The sequence below is a fragment of the Pimephales promelas genome, chromosome 7 (genome assembly GCF_988280905.1).
Source record: "Pimephales promelas chromosome 7, fPimPro1.hap1.1, whole genome shotgun sequence".
NCBI classification, from domain to species: Eukaryota; Metazoa; Chordata; class Actinopteri; order Cypriniformes; family Leuciscidae; genus Pimephales; species Pimephales promelas.
Window position 1 is genome coordinate 7,884,025 of NC_142775.1, and position 25,403 is coordinate 7,909,427.

General features: G+C 43.5%; 1 protein-coding gene across 1 annotated transcript; it reads right to left on the reverse strand.

Moving 5' to 3' along the window:
* Positions 1-173: 173 nt before the first annotated feature.
* On the reverse strand, positions 174-24,473 carry LOC148978272 (uncharacterized). The gene is made up of 11 exons (XM_089133556.1): positions 24,383-24,473; positions 22,208-22,339; positions 21,755-21,892; positions 16,700-16,831; positions 16,247-16,384; positions 11,129-11,260; positions 10,676-10,813; positions 9,439-10,001; positions 5,158-5,295; positions 4,040-4,713; positions 174-234 (listed from the first exon to the last, which is right to left on the reverse strand). The coding sequence occupies exons 1-11, from the start codon at positions 24,471-24,473 to the stop codon at positions 174-176; spliced, it is 2,337 nt and encodes a 778-aa protein (XP_088989682.1).
* Between the last annotated feature and the right edge of the window lie 930 nt (positions 24,474-25,403).

Genomic DNA, 25,403 nt, shown 5'->3' on the forward strand with positions numbered 1-25,403 from the left:
CAATTATTTGTGAAACATACTAGCGATTTCTGAGAGAAACAAAATGCAGTGTTTTTTTTTTTTTTTTTGGAAGACGTATAGCATCCATTAATTAAAACTCACTGAAAACAGGCGGCACACACGAGCGCCCACAGGGAAATCGACAGCATTTGTGTCCTCCAGAGCAGTCTCTATCAGAAGAGCATCCTCGACGGGACGGCGTGACCGTCAGCATCGCCGGACACCGACCGGACACTACAGAAGAGGATTCAAGAGGATCATTAGGGGAGACCAGGAAGTGCTGTAATAGTTTGCTTCAGCATTAGCAAGACAGGGGTTTTGCAATGAGTCTCAAACTTTATAATATTCACACATTTATATTCTTCAAGTCAAAGTAGCTTAGAAATCCACCATTTTCACTAAAGTGCATCAATCAGTTTCAAAGACTGAGAGTGCGGTTACAACCTACCCCACTATAGTAGAGTTAGTAATAGTGCAATGCTGATAGAAAACATGGACATCAGTTAATACGTTGCAGACAGCTTCCAAATATTATGCCATCCCCATGACCACCCTCATTTCCCTTAAGCATTTTTATAGGCTTCGTAAGAGAACAAAAAACAAATATAGATGCGCGCACATATATATATATATATATATATAGATCACGGAGTTATCGGTTATAATCAGCTCCCCATGTTATATTGTAGGCTTATGAATTTCTCTTAAACAACGAAATTGTTGTACAATGAAAAACGCATAAACATATGACGGTTCGCATATCTACACTTGGCTTACTATTAAAACTAAACCAACACACGGAGTTGAACTTCCACTTGACGTCTGTACTGTATTTTCGTAAGCAGATGCGTCTAAATTCTAATTTTTTAAGGTACTTCATTAATGCACTTCTTTGGGCTGCGTGATGAAGCTAAAAGAAATTCTCACCTAGGACTCCAGCGTGTGTTGTGCTCAAACAAGCAGAAAGACCCAATAAAACCACACTAAACAAGCAGCACACTTGAACTGTCATCCTCTCGACCTGCGATCTCACAATCAACTCTGCTGGAAGATGCACTGAGTTAGTGAGTCAGCAGGGGCAGACAGCGAGGACCACAAAACTACAAAGGAAACCCCTGTTGCTGCATCAAAATACCCCCTGAGTCCCACAACAAATGCTATGAAAAGAGTTTAAAGCACTTTTTGAAAATGCGTTTTTAAAGATCCAATTGGAGTTCTGGGCAACTCCAACCCTAATGGAAATCACCTGTCTGTAGCTTTCTAATATAGCCTATTCTTGAAGACCTTGATTAGCTTGTTCAGGTGTGTTTGATCAGGGTTGGACGTCGTAATAATAACCGTAATTTGGATATGATTGATTGGTTTTATGGCAACACTATCAACGGCAAATGAATCTGCAGTGGTCAGGTGGTACAGCGATCACGTGGGACCAGTAGCCAGCAGAATTCTCAAACGTGATTTATCATTTACACTATATATTATTACAATAAGCACCAATGCCTTTCAGACGAGGTTCATGTTTATAACTGTAATCTTGTGGGGTGGACTCATTCAAAGTTATGTTATCGTTTGGTTTTAGCCAGGCTTCTGTCAATCACAGCACATCTAGATTATAATCTGAAATCATATCATTAACTATGAGCGATTTTTAAGTAAGTGATCTAATATTCAGCAACCCAAGCTTTATCATTTGCTCATCTGTATTATATCTGTTGAACATCAATTAGATTTTTAATCTTATGTTTTTTGGATATCCAAATTCGGGGAACAGACGCAGTCTCTATATGATATATCTAGGTGAAAGAGCCTCTATGTGATGGGATTTGTCTGACCTTGGTGACGCGAGGCCACTAGCAGACGGTCGGTTTAGCCAGTCTGTCTGCTTCCTGACCTGGTGCCAAATTTGTCATGTTTTAGGTCCAAGACTAATTTGTCCAAGCCAAATTACTAGAGAGAAGAGCAGCCCCAGCCCAGGAGGGATGAATACCATCTCTTTTAAACAGGTCAGGCTTGCCCCCAAAACTTTTCAAAATTGTCTATAAATTCCACATTATTTTGCGGACACCACTCAGACAACCAACGATTAAGTGAGGACAGTCTACTGACTATCTCATCACTCCTGCGAGCAGGAAGGGGGCCAGAGCAAATTACAGTGCCCGACATTGTACTTGCGAGTTCACACACCTCTTTAATATTAATTTAATTTTGGTGATCTCCGACTAGCGGAGTCGAACATCATTAGCGCCGACATGAATAATGATCTTAGAGAATTTACGATTAGCATTAGCCAGCACTTTTAAATTTGCTGTGATGTCAGGCGCTCTGGCTCCCAGCAAACATGTGACTATGGTGGCTGGTGTCTCCATGTTCACGTTCCGTGTGATCGAATCACCAATTACCAGGGCACAATAAAGAGGTTTCTGAGTGGGTGTTTCACTGAGTGGGGCAAATCGATTTGTTATGCAAAGAGTAACGGAAGTATTACTGATTGGTTAATTAATTTGAATATCCCCAACTGAGCAAGCCAAAAGGCAACACTGGCAAGGAACCGAAAAACTCCATCAAGTGGCCTAATGCTGTCCTAAAAGCCAAGAACGGCCATGTAAACACCGGCAAAAACCCGAATATGCCCATATGCCAGATTTTAAAAACCGGGATATTATACCTGGGGTACCCCTTTTCTAACCTGAATTTTTGGTCATGTAAACGCGTAGCGGCATATCCCCATAGTGATTTGTGTTCTGCGCATGTTTTATTTGCAAGGAATCTTGGTAATTTTGAGTAGAGAAACTTCTCAGTGCATACAAAAATATGCGTGCAGTATACCGGAAGTAAACATGGCGAGACACAGCACAGCATACTTTTGGAGCGAGGTCATCACCAGCAAAGCGCAAACAAAGGCGATCGCTTTCTGCCCTGAACTATTCATTATCCGCGGGCTGCTGTTGTTATTGTCTTTGGAAACAGGAAGAAGAATCGGAAATCAGAAAATATTGCGTCTTAAAGTTGTCCGTACGTCTAGGCGCTAACCGCACGTCGCCGTTTACATCAGGATTCTGCAATTCCATGTATACAGGAGAAACTCTCTGTGCTCTCGCGTGTAAACGGGTTATTCCTAATGTTCCAGAAACCCAGATAGTGACCTTAACCCAAAAATTGGCTGCATGTAAACATAGTCAGTGTGAACTCTGCAGAAGCGATTTAAAGCATAACTCTTCAGCTCCTATAGTGTCTCCATTGTCTTCACCGATGTCCGAACACCTTGAACATTAAGAATGCAGAAGACTATTGGTCAATTGGCAATACTAGTTGAAACTTTACGCCCTATAAAAATCAATAATAAAAGTATTCTAAATATTAAAACATGAACATATGAAGAGTTCAGATGCAAAAGCCTCTAAGTGCCATTTGAAATTTTCTTCTAGAATGATGATTTTTATCAAACTTGTATATTTAAGTTCAGTAATTTCACTTAAATGGCAATGATAATTACCTATTAATTGTTATTTAAGTGAAATTACTGAACTTAAATATACAAGTTTGATAAAAATCATTAAAGAAGAAAATTTCAGATGGCATTTAGAGGCTTTTGCATCTGAACTCTTCATATATTCTGTAGAGTTCCCAGGACTGCTACGCACGCTCTTATGCTTTTTGAAGGAGGGTGGGATCTTATGCATAGATTCCAATGAGCTATTATGTGAGAGAACAGCCAAACTAGCACTGGCATTCCAAAAAAAAAAAAAAAAAGATTCTTTGTTTTCCCACTTAAAAGGAACAAAAAAGAGGCAATAGTCATAAAAGTGAGATTTATTTGGTGATACAGGAAACACTATACAGCCAATGATTAAATCAGCACAGTTAACTGCATGCACATCCACATTACTTATGGCCAGGACATTAGCCATAAGGGTGACTCACAGGAGGCTTGGCCAATTCACCAGCAGGCTTCACTGGAGGCTTGACAGGAGGCTTTGCGGGTTGGGCTGCAGGCTTGACAGGAGGCCTTGCGGGTTCAGCTGCAGGCTTGACAGGAGGCCTTGCGGGTTCGGCTGCAGGCTTGACAGGAGGCCTTGCGGGTTCGGCTGCAGGCGGCTCTGGCAGTTCGTCTGAAGGCTCCGGTAGTTCTTCAGAAGGCTCGGACAGTTCGTCGGAAGGCCTCACTGCAGGTTTCGGCGGTTCGGCTGCAGGCTTCACTGGAGGCTTTGCGGGTTCAGCTGCAGGCTTCACAGGAGGCTTTGCGGGTTCGGCTGCAGGCGGCTCGGGCAGTTCGTCGGAAGGCTCCGGTAGTTCGTCAGAAGGCTCGGACAGTTCGTCAGAAGGCCTCACTGCAGGCTTTGCGGGTTCAGCTGCAGGCTTCACAGGAGGCTTGGCAGGAGGCTTTGCGGGTTCGGCTGCAGGCTTTACAGGAGGCTTGGCAGGAGGCTTTGCGGGTTCGGCTGCAGGCATCACAGGAGGTTTGGCAGGAGGCTTTGCGGGTTCGGCTGCAGACGGCTCGGGCAGTTCGTCAGAGGGCTCGGACAGTTCGTCGGAAGGCTCGGACAGTTCGTCGGAAGGCCTCACTGCAGGCATGACGGGAGGCTTTGTGGGTTCGGCTGCTGGCGGCTCGTCGGAAGGCTCTGGTAGTTCGTCGGAGGGCTCGGACAGTTCGTCGGAAGGCACGGGCAGTTCGTCGGAAGGCCTCACTGCAGGCTTGGGAGGTTCGACTGCAGGCTTCACCGGAGGCTTCACTGGAGTCTTCGGAGGTTCGGCTGCAGGCTTCACCGGAGGCTTCACTGGAGTCTTCGGAGGTTCGGCTGCAGGCTTCACCGGAGGCTTTACCGGAGTCTTCGGCGGTTCGGCTGCAGGCTTCACTGGAGGCTTCGGCGGTTCGGCTGCAGGCTTCACTGGATGGATACGGATGGTCAACTTTAGTCTGTCAGTTTAGCGGCATTCACTCTCAGATACAGCACCAAACCCAAATAGTAAGTTTTACTACTTAAATATTAATCAATCGTGTTAATAAATAATCGTATTAAGAATTAATTTTGCAAAGCCATCCTGTGCTCGAAACTGTGCAATTGGCTGAACACTTTTACATTGAGAACAATTCATTATAAACCAGGACAAACTGAAATGAGGAAGCTGACCCAGACACTAATATAATAACATAAATACCTGTAAATGGAGCCATACACTGATGTCCACATCCATTGCTGCAGCATTTCTCATTGTTCGGACAGTCACTGTCATAGTAACACAAATCGTCACACGTTTCTGCTCCATTTTTTTTGCTTGGACACTCTCCTGGCTTTGCTGATAAAGAGACACATGACAGAGAAGCCACATAACTAAATACTGCCACTGAATGGTAGTAACGCAACTGAAGCCACGGAACACTGAATGTCTCATTCGCTCTATGAAAAAAAAAGCCGCCATAAGATGGCTGTAGGAGGATTTTCCGGAATATTCAGTCTTTCTACTTCATAGTTTCACATTTAGTTCAATGCGTTGCTTGCGGTTTCTTTGCAATTATTTGTGAAACATACTAGCGATTTCTGAGAGAAACAAAATGCAGTGTTTTTTTTTTTTTTTTTGGAAGACGTATAGCATCCATTAATTAAAACTCACTGAAAACAGGCGGCACACACGAGCGCCCACAGGGAAATCGACAGCATTTGTGTCCTCCAGAGCAGTCTCTATCAGAAGAGCATCCTCGACGGGACGGCGTGACCGTCAGCATCGCCGGACACCGACCGGACACTACAGAAGAGGATTCAAGAGGATCATTAGGGGAGACCAGGAAGTGCTGTAATAGTTTGCTTCAGCATTAGCAAGACAGGGGTTTTGCAATGAGTCTCAAACTTTATAATATTCACACATTTATATTCTTCAAGTCAAAGTAGCTTAGAAATCCACCATTTTCACTAAAGTGCATCAATCAGTTTCAAAGACTGAGAGTGCGGTTACAACCTACCCCACTATAGTAGAGTTAGTAATAGTGCAATGCTGATAGAAAACATGGACATCAGTTAATACGTTGCAGACAGCTTCCAAATATTATGCCATCCCCATGACCACCCTCATTTCCCTTAAGCATTTTTATAGGCTTCGTAAGAGAACAAAAAACAAATATAGATGCGCGCACATATATATATATATATATATATATATAGATCACGGAGTTATCGGTTATAATCAGCTCCCCATGTTATATTGTAGGCTTATGAATTTCTCTTAAACAATGAAATTGTTGTACAATGAAAAACGCATAAACATATGACGGTTCGCATATCTACACTTGGCTTACTATTAAAACTAAACCAACACACGGAGTTTAACTTCCACTTGACGTCTGTACTGTATTTTCGTAAGCAGATGCGTCTAAATTCTAATTTTTTAAGGTACTTCATTAATGCACTTCTTTGGGCTGCGTGATGAAGCTAAAAGAAATTCTCACCTAGGACTCCAGCGTGTGTTGTGCTCAAACAAGCAGAAAGACCCAATAAAACCACACTAAACAAGCAGCACACTTGAACTGTCATCCTCTCGACCTGCGATCTCACAATCAACTCTGCTGGAAGATGCACTGAGTTAGTGAGTCAGCAGGGGCAGACAGCGAGGACCACAAAACTACAAAGGAAACCCCTGTTGCTGCATCAAAATACCCCCTGAGTCCCACAACAAATGCTATGAAAAGAGTTTAAAGCACTTTTTGAAAATGCGTTTTTAAAGATCCAATTGGAGTTCTGGGCAACTCCAACCCTAATGGAAATCACCTGTCTGTAGCTTTCTAATATAGCCTATTCTTGAAGACCTTGATTAGCTTGTTCAGGTGTGTTTGATCAGGGTTGGACGTCGTAATAATAACCGTAATTTGGATATGATTGATTGGTTTTATGGCAACACTATCAACGGCAAATGAATCTGCAGTGGTCAGGTGGTACAGCGATCACGTGGGACCAGTAGCCAGCAGAATTCTCAAACGTGATTTATCATTTACACTATATATTATTACAATAAGCACCAATGCCTTTCAGACGAGGTTCATGTTTATAACTGTAATCTTGTGGGGTGGACTCATTCAAAGTTATGTTATCGTTTGGTTTTAGCCAGGCTTCTGTCAATCACAGCACATCTAGATTATAATCTGAAATCATATCATTAACTATGAGCGATTTTTAAGTAAGTGATCTAATATTCAGCAACCCAAGCTTTATCATTTGCTCATCTGTATTATATCTGTTGAACATCAATTAGATTTTTAATCTTATGTTTTTTGGATATCCAAATTCGGGGAACAGACGCAGTCTCTATATGATATATCTAGGTGAAAGAGCCTCTATGTGATGGGATTTGTCTGACCTTGGTGACGCGAGGCCACTAGCAGACGGTCGGTTTAGCCAGTCTGTCTGCTTCCTGACCTGGTGCCAAATTTGTCATGTTTTAGGTCCAAGACTAATTTGTCCAAGCCAAATTACTAGAGAGAAGAGCAGCCCCAGCCCAGGAGGGATGAATACCATCTCTTTTAAACAGGTCAGGCTTGCCCCCAAAACTTTTCAAAATTGTCTATAAATTCCACATTATTTTGCGGACACCACTCAGACAACCAACGATTAAGTGAGGACAGTCTACTGACTTTCTCATCACTCCTGCGAGCAGGAAGGGGGCCAGAGCAAATTACAGTGCCCGACATTGTACTTGCGAGTTCACACACCTCTTTAATATTAATTTAATTTTGGTGATCTCCGACTAGCGGAGTCGAACATCATTAGCGCCGACATGAATAATGATCTTAGAGAATTTACGATTAGCATTAGCCAGCACTTTTAAATTTGCTGTGATGTCAGGCGCTCTGGCTCCCAGCAAACATGTGACTATGGTGGCTGGTGTCTCCATGTTCACGTTCCGTGTGATCGAATCACCAATTACCAGGGCACAATAAAGAGGTTTCTGAGTGGGTGTTTCACTGAGTGGGGCAAATCGATTTGTTATGCAAAGAGTAACGGAAGTATTACTGATTGGTTAATTAATTTGAATATCCCCAACTGAGCAAGCCAAAAGGCAACACTGGCAAGGAACCGAAAAACTCCATCAAGTGGCCTAATGCTGTCCTAAAAGCCAAGAACGGCCATGTAAACACCGGCAAAAACCCGAATATGCCCATATGCCAGATTTTAAAAACCGGGATATTATACCTGGGGTACCCCTTTTCTAACCCGAATTTTTGGTCATGTAAACGCGTAGCGGCATATCCCCATAGTGATTTGTGTTCTGCGCATGTTTTATTTGCAAGGAATCTTGGTAATTTTGAGTAGAGAAACTTCTCAGTGCATACAAAAATATGCGTGCAGTATACCGGAAGTAAACATGGCGAGACACAGCACAGCATACTTTTGGAGCGAGGTCATCACCAGCAAAGCGCAAACAAAGGCGATCGCTTTCTGCCCTGAACTATTCATTATCCGCGGGCTGCTGTTGTTATTGTCTTTGGAAACAGGAAGAAGAATCGGAAATCAGAAAATATTGCGTCTTAAAGTTGTCCGTACGTCTAGGCGCTAACCGCACGTCGCCGTTTACATCAGGATTCTGCAATTCCATGTATACAGGAGAAACTCTCTGTGCTCTCGCGTGTAAACGGGTTATTCCTAATGTTCCAGAAACCCAGATAGTGACCTTAACCCAAAAATTGGCTGCATGTAAACATAGTCAGTGTGAACTCTGCAGAAGCGATTTAAAGCATAACTCTTCAGCTCCTATAGTGTCTCCATTGTCTTCACCGATGTCCGAACACCTTGAACATTAAGAATGCAGAAGACTATTGGTCAATTGGCAATACTAGTTGAAACTTTACACCCTATAAAAATCAATAATAAAAGTATTCTAAATATTAAAACATGAACATATGAAGAGTTCAGATGCAAAAGCCTCTAAGTGCCATTTGAAATTTTCTTCTAGAATGATGATTTTTATCAAACTTGTATATTTAAGTTCAGTAATTTCACTTAAATGGCAATGATAATTACCTATTAATTGTTATTTAAGTGAAATTACTGAACTTAAATATACAAGTTTGATAAAAATCATTAAAGAAGAAAATTTCAGATGGCATTTAGAGGCTTTTGCATCTGAACTCTTCATATATTCTGTAGAGTTCCCAGGACTGCTACGCACGCTCTTATGCTTTTTGAAGGAGGGTGGGATCTTATGCATAGATTCCAATGAGCTATTATGTGAGAGAACAGCCAAACTAGCACTGGCATTCCAAAAAAAAAAAAAAAAAAAAAAAATTCTTTGTTTTCCCACTTAAAAGGAACAAAAAAGAGGCAATAGTCATAAAAGTGAGATTTATTTGGTGATACAGGAAACACTATACAGCCAATGATTAAATCAGCACAGTTAACTGCATGCACATCCACATTACTTATGGCCAGGACATTAGCCATAAGGGTGACTCACAGGAGGCTTGGCCAATTCACCAGCAGGCTTCACTGGAGGCTTGACAGGAGGCTTTGCGGGTTGGGCTGCAGGCTTGACAGGAGGCCTTGCGGGTTCAGCTGCAGGCTTGACAGGAGGCCTTGCGGGTTCGGCTGCAGGCTTGACAGGAGGCCTTGCGGGTTCGGCTGCAGGCGGCTCTGGCAGTTCGTCTGAAGGCTCCGGTAGTTCGTCAGAAGGCTCGGACAGTTCGTCGGAAGGCCTCACTGCAGGTTTCGGCGGTTCGGCTGCAGGCTTCACTGGAGGCTTTGCGGGTTCAGCTGCAGGCTTCACAGGAGGCTTTGCGGGTTCGGCTGCAGGCGGCTCGGGCAGTTCGTCGGAAGGCTCCGGTAGTTCGTCAGAAGGCTCGGACAGTTCGTCAGAAGGCCTCACTGCAGGCTTTGCGGGTTCAGCTGCAGGCTTCACAGGAGGCTTGGCAGGAGGCTTTGCGGGTTCGGCTGCAGGCTTTACAGGAGGCTTGGCAGGAGGCTTTGCGGGTTCGGCTGCAGGCATCACAGGAGGTTTGGCAGGAGGCTTTGCGGGTTCGGCTGCAGACGGCTAGGGGCAGTTCGTCAGAGGGCTCGGACAGTTCGTCGGAAGGCTCGGACAGTTCGTCGGAAGGCCTCACTGCAGGCATGACGGGAGGCTTTGTGGGTTCGGCTGCTGGCGGCTCGTCGGAAGGCTCTGGTAGTTCGTCGGAGGGCTCGGACAGTTCGTCGGAAGGCACGGGCAGTTCGTCGGAAGGCCTCACTGCAGGCTTGGGAGGTTCGACTGCAGGCTTCACCGGAGGCTTCACTGGAGTCTTCGGAGGTTCGGCTGCAGGCTTCACCGGAGGCTTCACTGGAGTCTTCGGAGGTTCGGCTGCAGGCTTCACCGGAGGCTTTACCGGAGTCTTCGGCGGTTCGGCTGCAGGCTTCACTGGAGGCTTCGGCGGTTCGGCTGCAGGCTTCACTGGATGGATACAGATGGTCAACTTTAGTCTGTCAGTTTAGCGGCATTCACTCTCAGATACAGCACCAAACCCAAATAGTAAGTTTTACTACTTAAATATTAATCAATCGTGTTAATAAATAATCGTATTAAGAATTCATTTTGCAAAGCCATCCTGTGCTCGAAACTGTGCAATTGGCTGAACACTTTTACATTGAGAACAATTCATTATAAACCAGGACAAACTGAAATGAGGAAGCTGACCCAGACACTAATATAATAACATAAATACCTGTAAATGGAGCCATACACTGATGTCCACATCCATTGCTGCAGCATTTCTCATTGTTCGGACAGTCACTGTCATAGTAACACAAATCGTCACACGTTTCTGCTCCATTTTTTTTGCTTGGACACTCTCCTGGCTTTGCTGATAAAGAGACACATGACAGAGAAGCCACATAACTAAATACTGCCACTGAATGGTAGTAACGCAACTGAAGCCACGGAACACTGAATGTCTCATTCGCTCTATGAAAAAAAAAGCCGCCATAAGATGGCTGTAGGAGGATTTTCCGGAATATTCAGTCTTTCTACTTCATAGTTTCACATTTAGTTCAATGCGTTGCTTGCGGTTTCTTTGCAATTATTTGTGAAACATACTAGCGATTTCTGAGAGAAACAAAATGCAGTGTTTTTTTTTTTTTTTTTGGAAGACGTATAGCATCCATTAATTAAAACTCACTGAAAACAGGCGGCACACACGAGCGCCCACAGGGAAATCGACAGCATTTGTGCCCTCCAGAGCAGTCTCTATCAGAAGAGCATCCTCGACGGGACGGCGTGACCGTCAGCATCGCCGGACACCGACCGGACACTACAGAAGAGGATTCAAGAGGATCATTAGGGGAGACCAGGAAGTGCTGTAATAGTTTGCTTCAGCATTAGCAAGACAGGGGTTTTGCAATGAGTCTCAAACTTTATAATATTCACACATTTATATTCTTCAAGTCAAAGTAGCTTAGAAATCCACCATTTTCACTAAAGTGCATCAATCAGTTTCAAAGACTGAGAGTGCGGTTACAACCTACCCCACTATAGTAGAGTTAGTAATAGTGCAATGCTGATAGAAAACATGGACATACGTTGCAGACAGCTTCCAAATATTATGCCATCCCCATGACCACCCTCATTTCCCTTAAGCATTTTTATAGGCTTCGTAAGAGAACAAAAAACAAATATAGACGCGCGCGCACACACACACACACACACACACATATATATATATATATATATATATATATATATATATATATATATATATATATATATATATGTATATATATATCACGGAGTTATCGGTTATAATCAGCTCCCCATGTTATATTGTAGGCTTATGAATTTCTCTTAAACAATGAAATTGTTGTACAATGAAAAACGCATAAACATATGACGGTTCGCATATCTACACTTGGCTTACTATTAAAACTAAACCAACACACGGAGTTGAACTTCCACTTGACGTCTGTACTGTATTTTCGTAAGCAGATGCGTCTAAATTCTAATTTTTTAAGGTACTTCATTAATGCACTTCTTTGGGCTGCGTGATGAAGCTAAAAGAAATTCTCACCTAGGACTCCAGCGTGTGTTGTGCTCAAACAAGCAGAAAGACCCAATAAAACCACACTAAACAAGCAGCACACTTGAACTGTCATCCTCTCGACCTGCGATCTCACAATCAACTCTGCTGGAAGATGCACTGAGTTAGTGAGTCAGCAGGGGCAGACAGCGAGGACCACAAAACTACAAAGGAAACCCCTGTTGCTGCATCAAAATACCCCCTGAGTCCCACAACAAATGCTATGAAAAGAGTTTAAAGCACTTTTTGAAAATGCGTTTTTAAAGATCCAATTGGAGTTCTGGGCAACTCCAACCCTAATGGAAATCACCTGTCTGTAGCTTTCTAATATAGCCTATTCTTGAAGACCTTGATTAGCTTGTTCAGGTGTGTTTGATCAGGGTTGGACGTCATAATAATAACCGTAATTTGGATATGATTGATTGGTTTTATGGCAACACTATCAACGGCAAATGAATCTGCAGTGGTCAGGTGGTACAGCGATCACGTGGGACCAGTAGCCAGCAGAATTCTCAAACGTGATTTATCATTTACACTATATATTATTACAATAAGCACCAATGCCTTTCAGACGAGGTTCATGTTTATAACTGTAATCTTGTGGGGTGGACTCATTCAAAGTTATGTTATCGTTTGGTTTTAGCCAGGCTTCTGTCAATCACAGCACATCTAGATTATAATCTGAAATCATATCATTAACTATGAGCGATTTTTAAGTAAGTGATCTAATATTCAGCAACCCAAGCTTTATCATTTGCTCATCTGTATTATATCTGTTGAACATCAATTAGATTTTTAATCTTATGTTTTTTGGATATCCAAATTCGGGGAACAGACGCAGTCTCTATATGATATATCTAGGTGAAAGAGCCTCTATGTGATGGGATTTGTTTGACCTTGGTGACGCGAGGCCACTAGCAGACGGTCGGTTTAGCCAGTCTGTCTGCTTCCTGACCTGGTGCCAAATTTGTCATGTTTTAGGTCCAAGACTAATTTGTCCAAGCCAAATTACTAGAGAGAAGAGCAGCCCCAGCCCAGGAGGGATGAATACCATCTCTTTTAAACAGGTCAGGCTTGCCCCCAAAACTTTTCAAAATTGTCTATAAATTCCACATTATTTTGCGGACACCACTCAGACAACCAACGATTAAGTGAGGACAGTCTACTGACTATCTCATCACTCCTGCGAGCAGGAAGGGGGCCAGAGCAAATTACAGTGCCCGACATTGTACTTGCGAGTTCACACACCTCTTTAATATTAATTTAATTTTGGTGATCTCCGACTAGCGGAGTCGAACATCATTAGCGCCGACATGAATAATGATCTTAGAGAATTTACGATTAGCATTAGCCAGCACTTTTAAATTTGCTGTGATGTCAGGCGCTCTGGCTCCCAGCAAACATGTGACTATGGTGGCTGGTGTCTCCATGTTCACGTTCCGTGTGATCGAATCACCAATTACCAGGGCACAATAAAGAGGTTTCTGAGTGGGTGTTTCACTGAGTGGGGCAAATCGATTTGTTATGCAAAGAGTAACGGAAGTATTACTGATTGGTTAATTAATTTGAATATCCCCAACTGAGCAAGCCAAAAGGCAACACTGGCAAGGAACCGAAAAACTCCATCAAGTGGCCTAATGCTGTCCTAAAAGCCAAGAACGGCCATGTAAACACCGGCAAAAACCCGAATATGCCCATATGCCAGATTTTAAAAACCGGGATATTATACCTGGGGTACCCCTTTTCTAACCCGAATTTTTGGTCATGTAAACGCGTAGCGGCATATCCCCATAGTGATTTGTGTTCTGCGCATGTTTTATTTGCAAGGAATCTTGGTAATTTTGAGTAGAGAAACTTCTCAGTGCATACAAAAATATGCGTGCAGTATACCGGAAGTAAACATGGCGAGACACAGCACAGCATACTTTTGGAGCGAGGTCATCACCAGCAAAGCGCAAACAAAGGCGATCGCTTTCTGCCCTGAACTATTCATTATCCGCGGGCTGCTGTTGTTATTGTCTTTGGAAACAGGAAGAAGAATCGGAAATCAGAAAATATTGCGTCTTAAAGTTGTCCGTACGTCTAGGCGCTAACCGCACGTCGCCGTTTACATCAGGATTCTGCAATTCCATGTATACAGGAGAAACTCTCTGTGCTCTCGCGTGTAAACGGGTTATTCCTAATGTTCCAGAAACCCAGATAGTGACCTTAACCCAAAAATTGGCTGCATGTAAACATAGTCAGTGTGAACTCTGCAGAAGCGATTTAAAGCATAACTCTTCAGCTCCTATAGTGTCTCCATTGTCTTCACCGATGTCCGAACACCTTGAACATTAAGAATGCAGAAGACTATTGGTCAATTGGCAATACTAGTTGAAACTTTACGCCCTATAAAAATCAATAATAAAAGTATTCTAAATATTAAAACATGAACATATGAAGAGTTCAGATGCAAAAGCCTCTAAGTGCCATTTGAAATTTTCTTCTAGAATGATGATTTTTATCAAACTTGTATATTTAAGTTCAGTAATTTCACTTAAATGGCAATGATAATTACCTATTAATTGTTATTTAAGTGAAATTACTGAACTTAAATATACAAGTTTGATAAAAATCATTAAAGAAGAAAATTTCAGATGGCATTTAGAGGCTTTTGCATCTGAACTCTTCATATATTCTGTAGAGTTCCCAGGACTGCTACGCACGCTCTTATGCTTTTTGAAGGAGGGTGGGATCTTATGCATAGATTCCAATGAGCTATTATGTGAGAGAACAGCCAAACTAGCACTGGCATTCCAAAAAAAAAAAAAAAAAAAAGATTCTTTGTTTTCCCACTTAAAAGGAACAAAAAAGAGGCAATAGTCATAAAAGTGAGATTTATTTGGTGATACAGGAAACACTATACAGCCAATGATTAAATCAGCACAGTTAACTGCATGCACATCCACATTACTTATGGCCAGGACATTAGCCATAAGGGTGACTCACAGGAGGCTTGGCCAATTCACCAGCAGGCTTCACTGGAGGCTTGACAGGAGGCTTTGCGGGTTGGGCTGCAGGCTTGACAGGAGGCCTTGCGGGTTCAGCTGCAGGCTTGACAGGAGGCCTTGCGGGTTCGGCTGCAGGCTTGACAGGAGGCCTTGCGGGTTCGGCTGCAGGCGGCTCTGGCAGTTCGTCTGAAGGCTCCGGTAGTTCTTCAGAAGGCTCGGACAGTTCGTCGGAAGGCCTCACTGCAGGTTTCGGCGGTTCGGCTGCAGGCTTCACTGGAGGCTTTGCGGGTTCAGCTGCAGGCTTCACAGGAGGCTTTGCGGGTTCAGCTGCAGGCGGCTCGGGCAGTTCGTCGGAAGGCTCCGGTAGTTCGTCAGAAGGCTCGGACAGTTCGTCAGAAGGCCTCACTGCAGGCTTTGCGGGTTCAGCTGCAGGCTTCACAGGAGGCTTGGCAGGAGGCTTTGCGGGTTCGGCTGCAGGCTTTACAGGAGGCTTGGCAGGAGGCTTTGCGGGTTCGGCTGCAGGCATCACAGGAGGTTTGGCAGGAGGCTTTGCGGGTTCGGCTGCAGACGGCTCGGGCAGTTCGTCAGAGGGCTCGGACAGTTCGTCGGAAGGCTCGGACAGTTCGTCGGAAGGCCTCACTGCAGGCATGACGGGAGGCTTTGTGGGTTCGGCTGCTGGCGGCTCGTCGGAAGGCTCTGGTAGTTCGTCGGAGGGCTCGGACAGTTCGTCGGAAGGCACGGGCAGTTCGTCGGAAGGCCTCACTGCAGGCTTGGGAGGTTCGACTGCAGGCTTCACCGGAGGCTTCACTGGAGTCTTCGGAGGTTCGGCTGCAGGCTTCACCGGAGGCTTCACTGGAGTCTTCGGAGGTTCGGCTGCAGGCTTCACCGGAGGCTTTACCGGAGTCTTCGGCGGTTCGGCTGCAGGCTTCACTGGAGGCTTCGGCGGTTCGGCTGCAGGCTTCACTGGATGGATACGGATGGTCAACTTTAGTCTGTCAGTTTAGCGGCATTCACTCTCAGATACAGCACCAAACCCAAATAGTAAGTTTTACTACTTAAATATTAATCAATCGTGTTAATAAATAATCGTATTAAGAATTAATTTTGCAAAGCCATCCTGTGCTCGAAACTGTGCAATTGGCTGAACACTTTTACATTGAGAACAATTCATTATAAACCAGGACAAACTGAAATGAGGAAGCTGACCCAGACACTAATATAATAACATAAATACCTGTAAATGGAGCCATACACTGATGTCCACATCCATTGCTGCAGCATTTCTCATTGTTCGGACAGTCACTGTCATAGTAACACAAATCGTCACACGTTTCTGCTCCATTTTTTTTGCTTGGACACTCTCCTGGCTTTGCTGATAAAGAGACACATGACAGAGAAGCCACATAACTAAATACTGCCACTGAATGGTAGTAACGCAACTGAAGCCACGGAACACTGAATGTCTCATTCGCTCTATGAAAAAAAAAGCCGCCATAAGATGGCTGTAGGAGGATTTTCCGGAATATTCAGTCTTTCTACTTCATAGTTTCACATTTAGTTCAATGCGTTGCTTGCGGTTTCTTTGCAATTATTTGTGAAACATACTAGCGATTTCTGAGAGAAACAAAATGCAGTGTTTTTTTTTTTTTTTTTGGAAGACGTATAGCATCCATTAATTAAAACTCACTGAAAACAGGCGGCACACACGAGCGCCCACAGGGAAATCGACAGCATTTGTGTCCTCCAGAGCAGTCTCTATCAGAAGAGCATCCTCGACGGGACGGCGTGACCGTCAGCATCGCCGGACACCGACCGGACACTACAGAAGAGGATTCAAGAGGATCATTAGGGGAGACCAGGAAGTGCTGTAATAGTTTGCTTCAGCATTAGCAAGACAGGGGTTTTGCAATGAGTCTCAAACTTTATAATATTCACACATTTATATTCTTCAAGTCAAAGTAGCTTAGAAATCCACCATTTTCACTAAAGTGCATCAATCAGTTTCAAAGACTGAGAGTGCGGTTACAACCTACCCCACTATAGTAGAGTTAGTAATAGTGCAATGCTGATAGAAAACATGGACATCAGTTAATACGTTGCAGACAGCTTCCAAATATTATGCCATCCCCATGACCACCCTCATTTCCCTTAAGCATTTTTATAGGCTTCGTAAGAGAACAAAAAACAAATATAGATGCGCGCACATATATATATATATATATATATAGATCACGGAGTTATCGGTTATAATCAGCTCCCCATGTTATATTGTAGGCTTATGAATTTCTCTTAAACAACGAAATTGTTGTACAATGAAAAACGCATAAACATATGACGGTTCGCATATCTACACTTGGCTTACTATTAAAACTAAACCAACACACGGAGTTGAACTTCCACTTGACGTCTGTACTGTATTTTCGTAAGCAGATGCGTCTAAATTCTAATTTTTTAAGGTACTTCATTAATGCACTTCTTTGGGCTGCGTGATGAAGCTAAAAGAAATTCTCACCTAGGACTCCAGCGTGTGTTGTGCTCAAACAAGCAGAAAGACCCAATAAAACCACACTAAACAAGCAGCACACTTGAACTGTCATCCTCTCGACCTGCGATCTCACAATCAACTCTGCTGGAAGATGCACTGAGTTAGTGAGTCAGCAGGGGCAGACAGCGAGGACCACAAAACTACAAAGGAAACCCCTGTTGCTGCATCAAAATACCCCCTGAGTCCCACAACAAATGCTATGAAAAGAGTTTAAAGCACTTTTTGAAAATGCGTTTTTAAAGATCCAATTGGAGTTCTGGGCAACTCCAACCCTAATGGAAATCACCTGTCTGTAGCTTTCTAATATAGCCTATTCTTGAAGACCTTGATTAGCTTGTTCAGGTGTGTTTGATCAGGGTTGGACGTCGTAATAATAACCGTAATTTGGATATGATTGATTGGTTTTATGGCAACACTATCAACGGCAAATGAATCTGCAGTGGTCAGGTGGTACAGCGATCACGTGGGACCAGTAGCCAGCAGAATTCTCAAACGTGATTTATCATTTACACTATATATTATTACAATAAGCACCAATGCCTTTCAGACGAGGTTCATGTTTATAACTGTAATCTTGTGGGGTGGACTCATTCAAAGTTATGTTATCGTTTGGTTTTAGCCAGGCTTCTGTCAATCACAGCACATCTAGATTATAATCTGAAATCATATCATTAACTATGAGCGATTTTTAAGTAAGTGATCTAATATTCAGCAACCCAAGCTTTATCATTTGCTCATCTGTATTATATCTGTTGAACATCAATTAGATTTTTAATCTTATGTTTTTTGGATATCCAAATTCGGGGAACAGACGCAGTCTCTATATGATATATCTAGGTGAAAGAGCCTCTATGTGATGGGATTTGTCTGACCTTGGTGACGCGAGGCCACTAGCAGACGGTCGGTTTAGCCAGTCTGTCTGCTTCCTGACCTGGTGCCAAATTTGTCATGTTTTAGGTCCAAGACTAATTTGTCCAAGCCAAATTACTAGAGAGAAGAGCAGCCCCAGCCCAGGAGGGATGAATACCATCTCTTTTAAACAGGTCAGGCTTGCCCCCAAAACTTTTCAAAATTGTCTATAAATTCCACATTATTTTGCGGACACCACTCAGACAACCAACGATTAAGTGAGGACAGTCTACTGACTATCTCATCACTCCTGCGAGCAGGAAGGGGGCCAGAGCAAATTACAGTGCCCGACATTGTACTTGCGAGTTCACACACCTCTTTAATATTAATTTAATTTTGGTGATCTCCGACTAGCGGAGTCGAACATCATTAGCGCCGACATGAATAATGATCTTAGAGAATTTACGATTAGCATTAGCCAGCACTTTTAAATTTGCTGTGATGTCAGGCGCTCTGGCTCCCAGCAAACATGTGACTATGGTGGCTGGTGTCTCCATGTTCACGTTCCGTGTGATCGAATCACCAATTACCAGGGCACAATAAAGAGGTTTCTGAGTGGGTGTTTCACTGAGTGGGGCAAATCGATTTGTTATGCAAAGAGTAACGGAAGTATTACTGATTGGTTAATTAATTTGAATATCCCCAACTGAGCAAGCCAAAAGGCAACACTGGCAAGGAACCGAAAAACTCCATCAAGTGGCCTAATGCTGTCCTAAAAGCCAAGAACGGCCATGTAAACACCGGCAAAAACCCGAATATGCCCATATGCCAGATTTTAAAAACCGGGATATTATACCTGGGGTACCCCTTTTCTAACCCGAATTTTTGGTCATGTAAACGCGTAGCGGCATATCCCCATAGTGATTTGTGTTCTGCGCATGTTTTATTTGCAAGGAATCTTGGTAATTTTGAGTAGAGAAACTTCTCAGTGCATACAAAAATATGCGTGCAGTATACCGGAAGTAAACATGGCGAGACACAGCACAGCATACTTTTGGAGCGAGGTCATCACCAGCAAAGCGCAAACAAAGGCGATCGCTTTCTGCCCTGAACTATTCATTATCCGCGGGCTGCTGTTGTTATTGTCTTTGGAAACAGGAAGAAGAATCGGAAATCAGAAAATATTGCGTCTTAAAGTTGTCCGTACGTCTAGGCGCTAACCGCACGTCGCCGTTTACATCAGGATTCTGCAATTCCATGTATACAGGAGAAACTCTCTGTGCTCTCGCGTGTAAACGGGTTATTCCTAATGTTCCAGAAACCCAGATAGTGACCTTAACCCAAAAATTGGCTGCATGTAAACATAGTCAGTGTGAACTCTGCAGAAGCGATTTAAAGCATAACTCTTCAGCTCCTATAGTGTCTCCATTGTCTTCACCGATGTCCGAACACCTTGAACATTAAGAATGCAGAAGACTATTGGTCAATTGGCAATACTAGTTGAAACTTTACGCCCTATAAAAATCAATAATAAAAGTATTCTAAATATTAAAACATGAACATATGAAGAGTTCAGATGCAAAAGCCTCTAAGTGCCATTTGAAATTTTCTTCTAGAATGATGATTTTTATCAAACTTGTATATTTAAGTTCAGTAATTTCACTTAAATGGCAATGATAATTACCTATTAATTGTTATTTAAGTGAAATTACTGAACTTAAATATACAAGTTTGATAAAAATCATTAAAGAAGAAAATTTCAGATGGCATTTAGAGGCTTTTGCATCTGAACTCTTCATATATTCTGTAGAGTTCCCAGGACTGCTACGCACGCTCTTATGCTTTTTGAAGGAGGGTGGGATCTTATGCATAGATTCCAATGAGCTATTATGTGAGAGAACAGCCAAACTAGCACTGGCATTCCAAAAAAAAAAAAAAAAAGATTCTTTGTTTTCCCACTTAAAAGGAACAAAAAAGAGGCAATAGTCATAAAAGTGAGATTTATTTGGTGATACAGGAAACACTATACAGCCAATGATTAAATCAGCACAGTTAACTGCATGCACATCCACATTACTTATGGCCAGGACATTAGCCATAAGGGTGACTCACAGGAGGCTTGGCCAATTCACCAGCAGGCTTCACTGGAGGCTTGACAGGAGGCTTTGCGGGTTGGGCTGCAGGCTTGACAGGAGGCCTTGCGGGTTCAGCTGCAGGCTTGACAGGAGGCCTTGCGGGTTCGGCTGCAGGCTTGACAGGAGGCCTTGCGGGTTCGGCTGCAGGCGGCTCTGGCAGTTCGTCTGAAGGCTCCGGTAGTTCTTCAGAAGGCTCGGACAGTTCGTCGGAAGGCCTCACTGCAGGTTTCGGCGGTTCGGCTGCAGGCTTCACTGGAGGCTTTGCGGGTTCAGCTGCAGGCTTCACAGGAGGCTTTGCGGGTTCGGCTGCAGGCGGCTCGGGCAGTTCGTCGGAAGGCTCCGGTAGTTCGTCAGAAGGCTCGGACAGTTCGTCAGAAGGCCTCACTGCAGGCTTTGCGGGTTCAGCTGCAGGCTTCACAGGAGGCTTGGCAGGAGGCTTTGCGGGTTCGGCTGCAGGCTTTACAGGAGGCTTGGCAGGAGGCTTTGCGGGTTCGGCTGCAGGCATCACAGGAGGTTTGGCAGGAGGCTTTGCGGGTTCGGCTGCAGACGGCTCGGGCAGTTCGTCAGAGGGCTCGGACAGTTCGTCGGAAGGCTCGGACAGTTCGTCGGAAGGCCTCACTGCAGGCATGACGGGAGGCTTTGTGGGTTCGGCTGCTGGCGGCTCGTCGGAAGGCTCTGGTAGTTCGTCGGAGGGCTCGGACAGTTCGTCGGAAGGCACGGGCAGTTCGTCGGAAGGCCTCACTGCAGGCTTGGGAGGTTCGACTGCAGGCTTCACCGGAGGCTTCACTGGAGTCTTCGGAGGTTCGGCTGCAGGCTTCACCGGAGGCTTCACTGGAGTCTTCGGAGGTTCGGCTGCAGGCTTCACCGGAGGCTTTACCGGAGTCTTCGGCGGTTCGGCTGCAGGCTTCACTGGAGGCTTCGGCGGTTCGGCTGCAGGCTTCACTGGATGGATACGGATGGTCAACTTTAGTCTGTCAGTTTAGCGGCATTCACTCTCAGATACAGCACCAAACCCAAATAGTAAGTTTTACTACTTAAATATTAATCAATCGTGTTAATAAATAATCGTATTAAGAATTAATTTTGCAAAGCCATCCTGTGCTCGAAACTGTGCAATTGGCTGAACACTTTTACATTGAGAACAATTCATTATAAACCAGGACAAACTGAAATGAGGAAGCTGACCCAGACACTAATATAATAACATAAATACCTGTAAATGGAGCCATACACTGATGTCCACATCCATTGCTGCAGCATTTCTCATTGTTCGGACAGTCACTGTCATAGTAACACAAATCGTCACACGTTTCTGCTCCATTTTTTTTGCTTGGACACTCTCCTGGCTTTGCTGATAAAGAGACACATGACAGAGAAGCCACATAACTAAATACTGCCACTGAATGGTAGTAACGCAACTGAAGCCACGGAACACTGAATGTCTCATTCGCTCTATGAAAAAAAAAGCCGCCATAAGATGGCTGTAGGAGGATTTTCCGGAATATTCAGTCTTTCTACTTCATAGTTTCACATTTAGTTCAATGCGTTGCTTGCGGTTTCTTTGCAATTATTTGTGAAACATACTAGCGATTTCTGAGAGAAACAAAATGCAGTGTTTTTTTTTTTTTTTTTGGAAGACGTATAGCATCCATTAATTAAAACTCACTGAAAACAGGCGGCACACACGAGCGCCCACAGGGAAATCGACAGCATTTGTGTCCTCCAGAGCAGTCTCTATCAGAAGAGCATCCTCGACGGGACGGCGTGACCGTCAGCATCGCCGGACACCGACCGGACACTACAGAAGAGGATTCAAGAGGATCATTAGGGGAGACCAGGAAGTGCTGTAATAGTTTGCTTCAGCATTAGCAAGACAGGGGTTTTGCAATGAGTCTCAAACTTTATAATATTCACACATTTATATTCTTCAAGTCAAAGTAGCTTAGAAATCCACCATTTTCACTAAAGTGCATCAATCAGTTTCAAAGACTGAGAGTGCGGTTACAACCTACCCCACTATAGTAGAGTTAGTAATAGTGCAATGCTGATAGAAAACATGGACATCAGTTAATACGTTGCAGACAGCTTCCAAATATTATGCCATCCCCATGACCACCCTCATTTCCCTTAAGCATTTTTATAGGCTTCGTAAGAGAACAAAAAACAAATATAGATGCGCGCACATATATATATATATATATATATATAGATCACGGAGTTATCGGTTATAATCAGCTCCCCATGTTATATTGTAGGCTTATGAATTTCTCTTAAACAATGAAATTGTTGTACAATGAAAAACGCATAAACATATGACGGTTCGCATATCTACACTTGGCTTACTATTAAAACTAAACCAACACACGGAGTTTAACTTCCACTTGACGTCTGTACTGTATTTTCGTAAGCAGATGCGTCTAAATTCTAATTTTTTAAGGTACTTCATTAATGCACTTCTTTGGGCTGCGTGATGAAGCTAAAAGAAATTCTCACCTAGGACTCCAGCGTGTGTTGTGCTCAAACAAGCAGAAAGACCCAATAAAACCACACTAAACAAGCAGCACACTTGAACTGTCATCCTCTCGACCTGCGATCTCACAATCAACTCTGCTGGAAGATGCACTGAGTTAGTGAGTCAGCAGGGGCAGACAGCGAGGACCACAAAACTACAAAGGAAACCCCTGTTGCTGCATCAAAATACCCCCTGAGTCCCACAACAAATGCTATGAAAAGAGTTTAAAGCACTTTTTGAAAATGCGTTTTTAAAGATCCAATTGGAGTTCTGGGCAACTCCAACCCTAATGGAAATCACCTGTCTGTAGCTTTCTAATATAGCCTATTCTTGAAGACCTTGATTAGCTTGTTCAGGTGTGTTTGATCAGGGTTGGACGTCGTAATAATAACCGTAATTTGGATATGATTGATTGGTTTTATGGCAACACTATCAACGGCAAATGAATCTGCAGTGGTCAGGTGGTACAGCGATCACGTGGGACCAGTAGCCAGCAGAATTCTCAAACGTGATTTATCATTTACACTATATATTATTACAATAAGCACCAATGCCTTTCAGACGAGGTTCATGTTTATAACTGTAATCTTGTGGGGTGGACTCATTCAAAGTTATGTTATCGTTTGGTTTTAGCCAGGCTTCTGTCAATCACAGCACATCTAGATTATAATCTGAAATCATATCATTAACTATGAGCGATTTTTAAGTAAGTGATCTAATATTCAGCAACCCAAGCTTTATCATTTGCTCATCTGTATTATATCTGTTGAACATCAATTAGATTTTTAATCTTATGTTTTTTGGATATCCAAATTCGGGGAACAGACGCAGTCTCTATATGATATATCTAGGTGAAAGAGCCTCTATGTGATGGGATTTGTCTGACCTTGGTGACGCGAGGCCACTAGCAGACGGTCGGTTTAGCCAGTCTGTCTGCTTCCTGACCTGGTGCCAAATTTGTCATGTTTTAGGTCCAAGACTAATTTGTCCAAGCCAAATTACTAGAGAGAAGAGCAGCCCCAGCCCAGGAGGGATGAATACCATCTCTTTTAAACAGGTCAGGCTTGCCCCCAAAACTTTTCAAAATTGTCTATAAATTCCACATTATTTTGCGGACACCACTCAGACAACCAACGATTAAGTGAGGACAGTCTACTGACTTTCTCATCACTCCTGCGAGCAGGAAGGGGGCCAGAGCAAATTACAGTGCCCGACATTGTACTTGCGAGTTCACACACCTCTTTAATATTAATTTAATTTTGGTGATCTCCGACTAGCGGAGTCGAACATCATTAGCGCCGACATGAATAATGATCTTAGAGAATTTACGATTAGCATTAGCCAGCACTTTTAAATTTGCTGTGATGTCAGGCGCTCTGGCTCCCAGCAAACATGTGACTATGGTGGCTGGTGTCTCCATGTTCACGTTCCGTGTGATCGAATCACCAATTACCAGGGCACAATAAAGAGGTTTCTGAGTGGGTGTTTCACTGAGTGGGGCAAATCGATTTGTTATGCAAAGAGTAACGGAAGTATTACTGATTGGTTAATTAATTTGAATATCCCCAACTGAGCAAGCCAAAAGGCAACACTGGCAAGGAACCGAAAAACTCCATCAAGTGGCCTAATGCTGTCCTAAAAGCCAAGAACGGCCATGTAAACACCGGCAAAAACCCGAATATGCCCATATGCCAGATTTTAAAAACCGGGATATTATACCTGGGGTACCCCTTTTCTAACCCGAATTTTTGGTCATGTAAACGCGTAGCGGCATATCCCCATAGTGATTTGTGTTCTGCGCATGTTTTATTTGCAAGGAATCTTGGTAATTTTGAGTAGAGAAACTTCTCAGTGCATACAAAAATATGCGTGCAGTATACCGGAAGTAAACATGGCGAGACACAGCACAGCATACTTTTGGAGCGAGGTCATCACCAGCAAAGCGCAAACAAAGGCGATCGCTTTCTGCCCTGAACTATTCATTATCCGCGGGCTGCTGTTGTTATTGTCTTTGGAAACAGGAAGAAGAATCGGAAATCAGAAAATATTGCGTCTTAAAGTTGTCCGTACGTCTAGGCGCTAACCGCACGTCGCCGTTTACATCAGGATTCTGCAATTCCATGTATACAGGAGAAACTCTCTGTGCTCTCGCGTGTAAACGGGTTATTCCTAATGTTCCAGAAACCCAGATAGTGACCTTAACCCAAAAATTGGCTGCATGTAAACATAGTCAGTGTGAACTCTGCAGAAGCGATTTAAAGCATAACTCTTCAGCTCCTATAGTGTCTCCATTGTCTTCACCGATGTCCGAACACCTTGAACATTAAGAATGCAGAAGACTATTGGTCAA

Bases quoted from the DNA above. Each gene is read 5' to 3' on its own strand.
- LOC148978272 (XM_089133556.1), bottom strand. From the start codon at position 24,473: ATGGAGACACCAGCCACCATAGTCACATGTTTGCTGGGAGCCAGAGCG. The intron at 21,893-22,207 runs GTGAGTTTTAAT...TCTCTTTATCAG, and splicing joins GTGTGTGCCGCCTGTTTTCA to CAAAGCCAGGAGAGTGTCCA. The intron at 5,296-9,438 runs GTGAGTCACCCT...TCTCTTTATCAG, and splicing joins GTGAATTGGCCAAGCCTCCT to CAAAGCCAGGAGAGTGTCCA.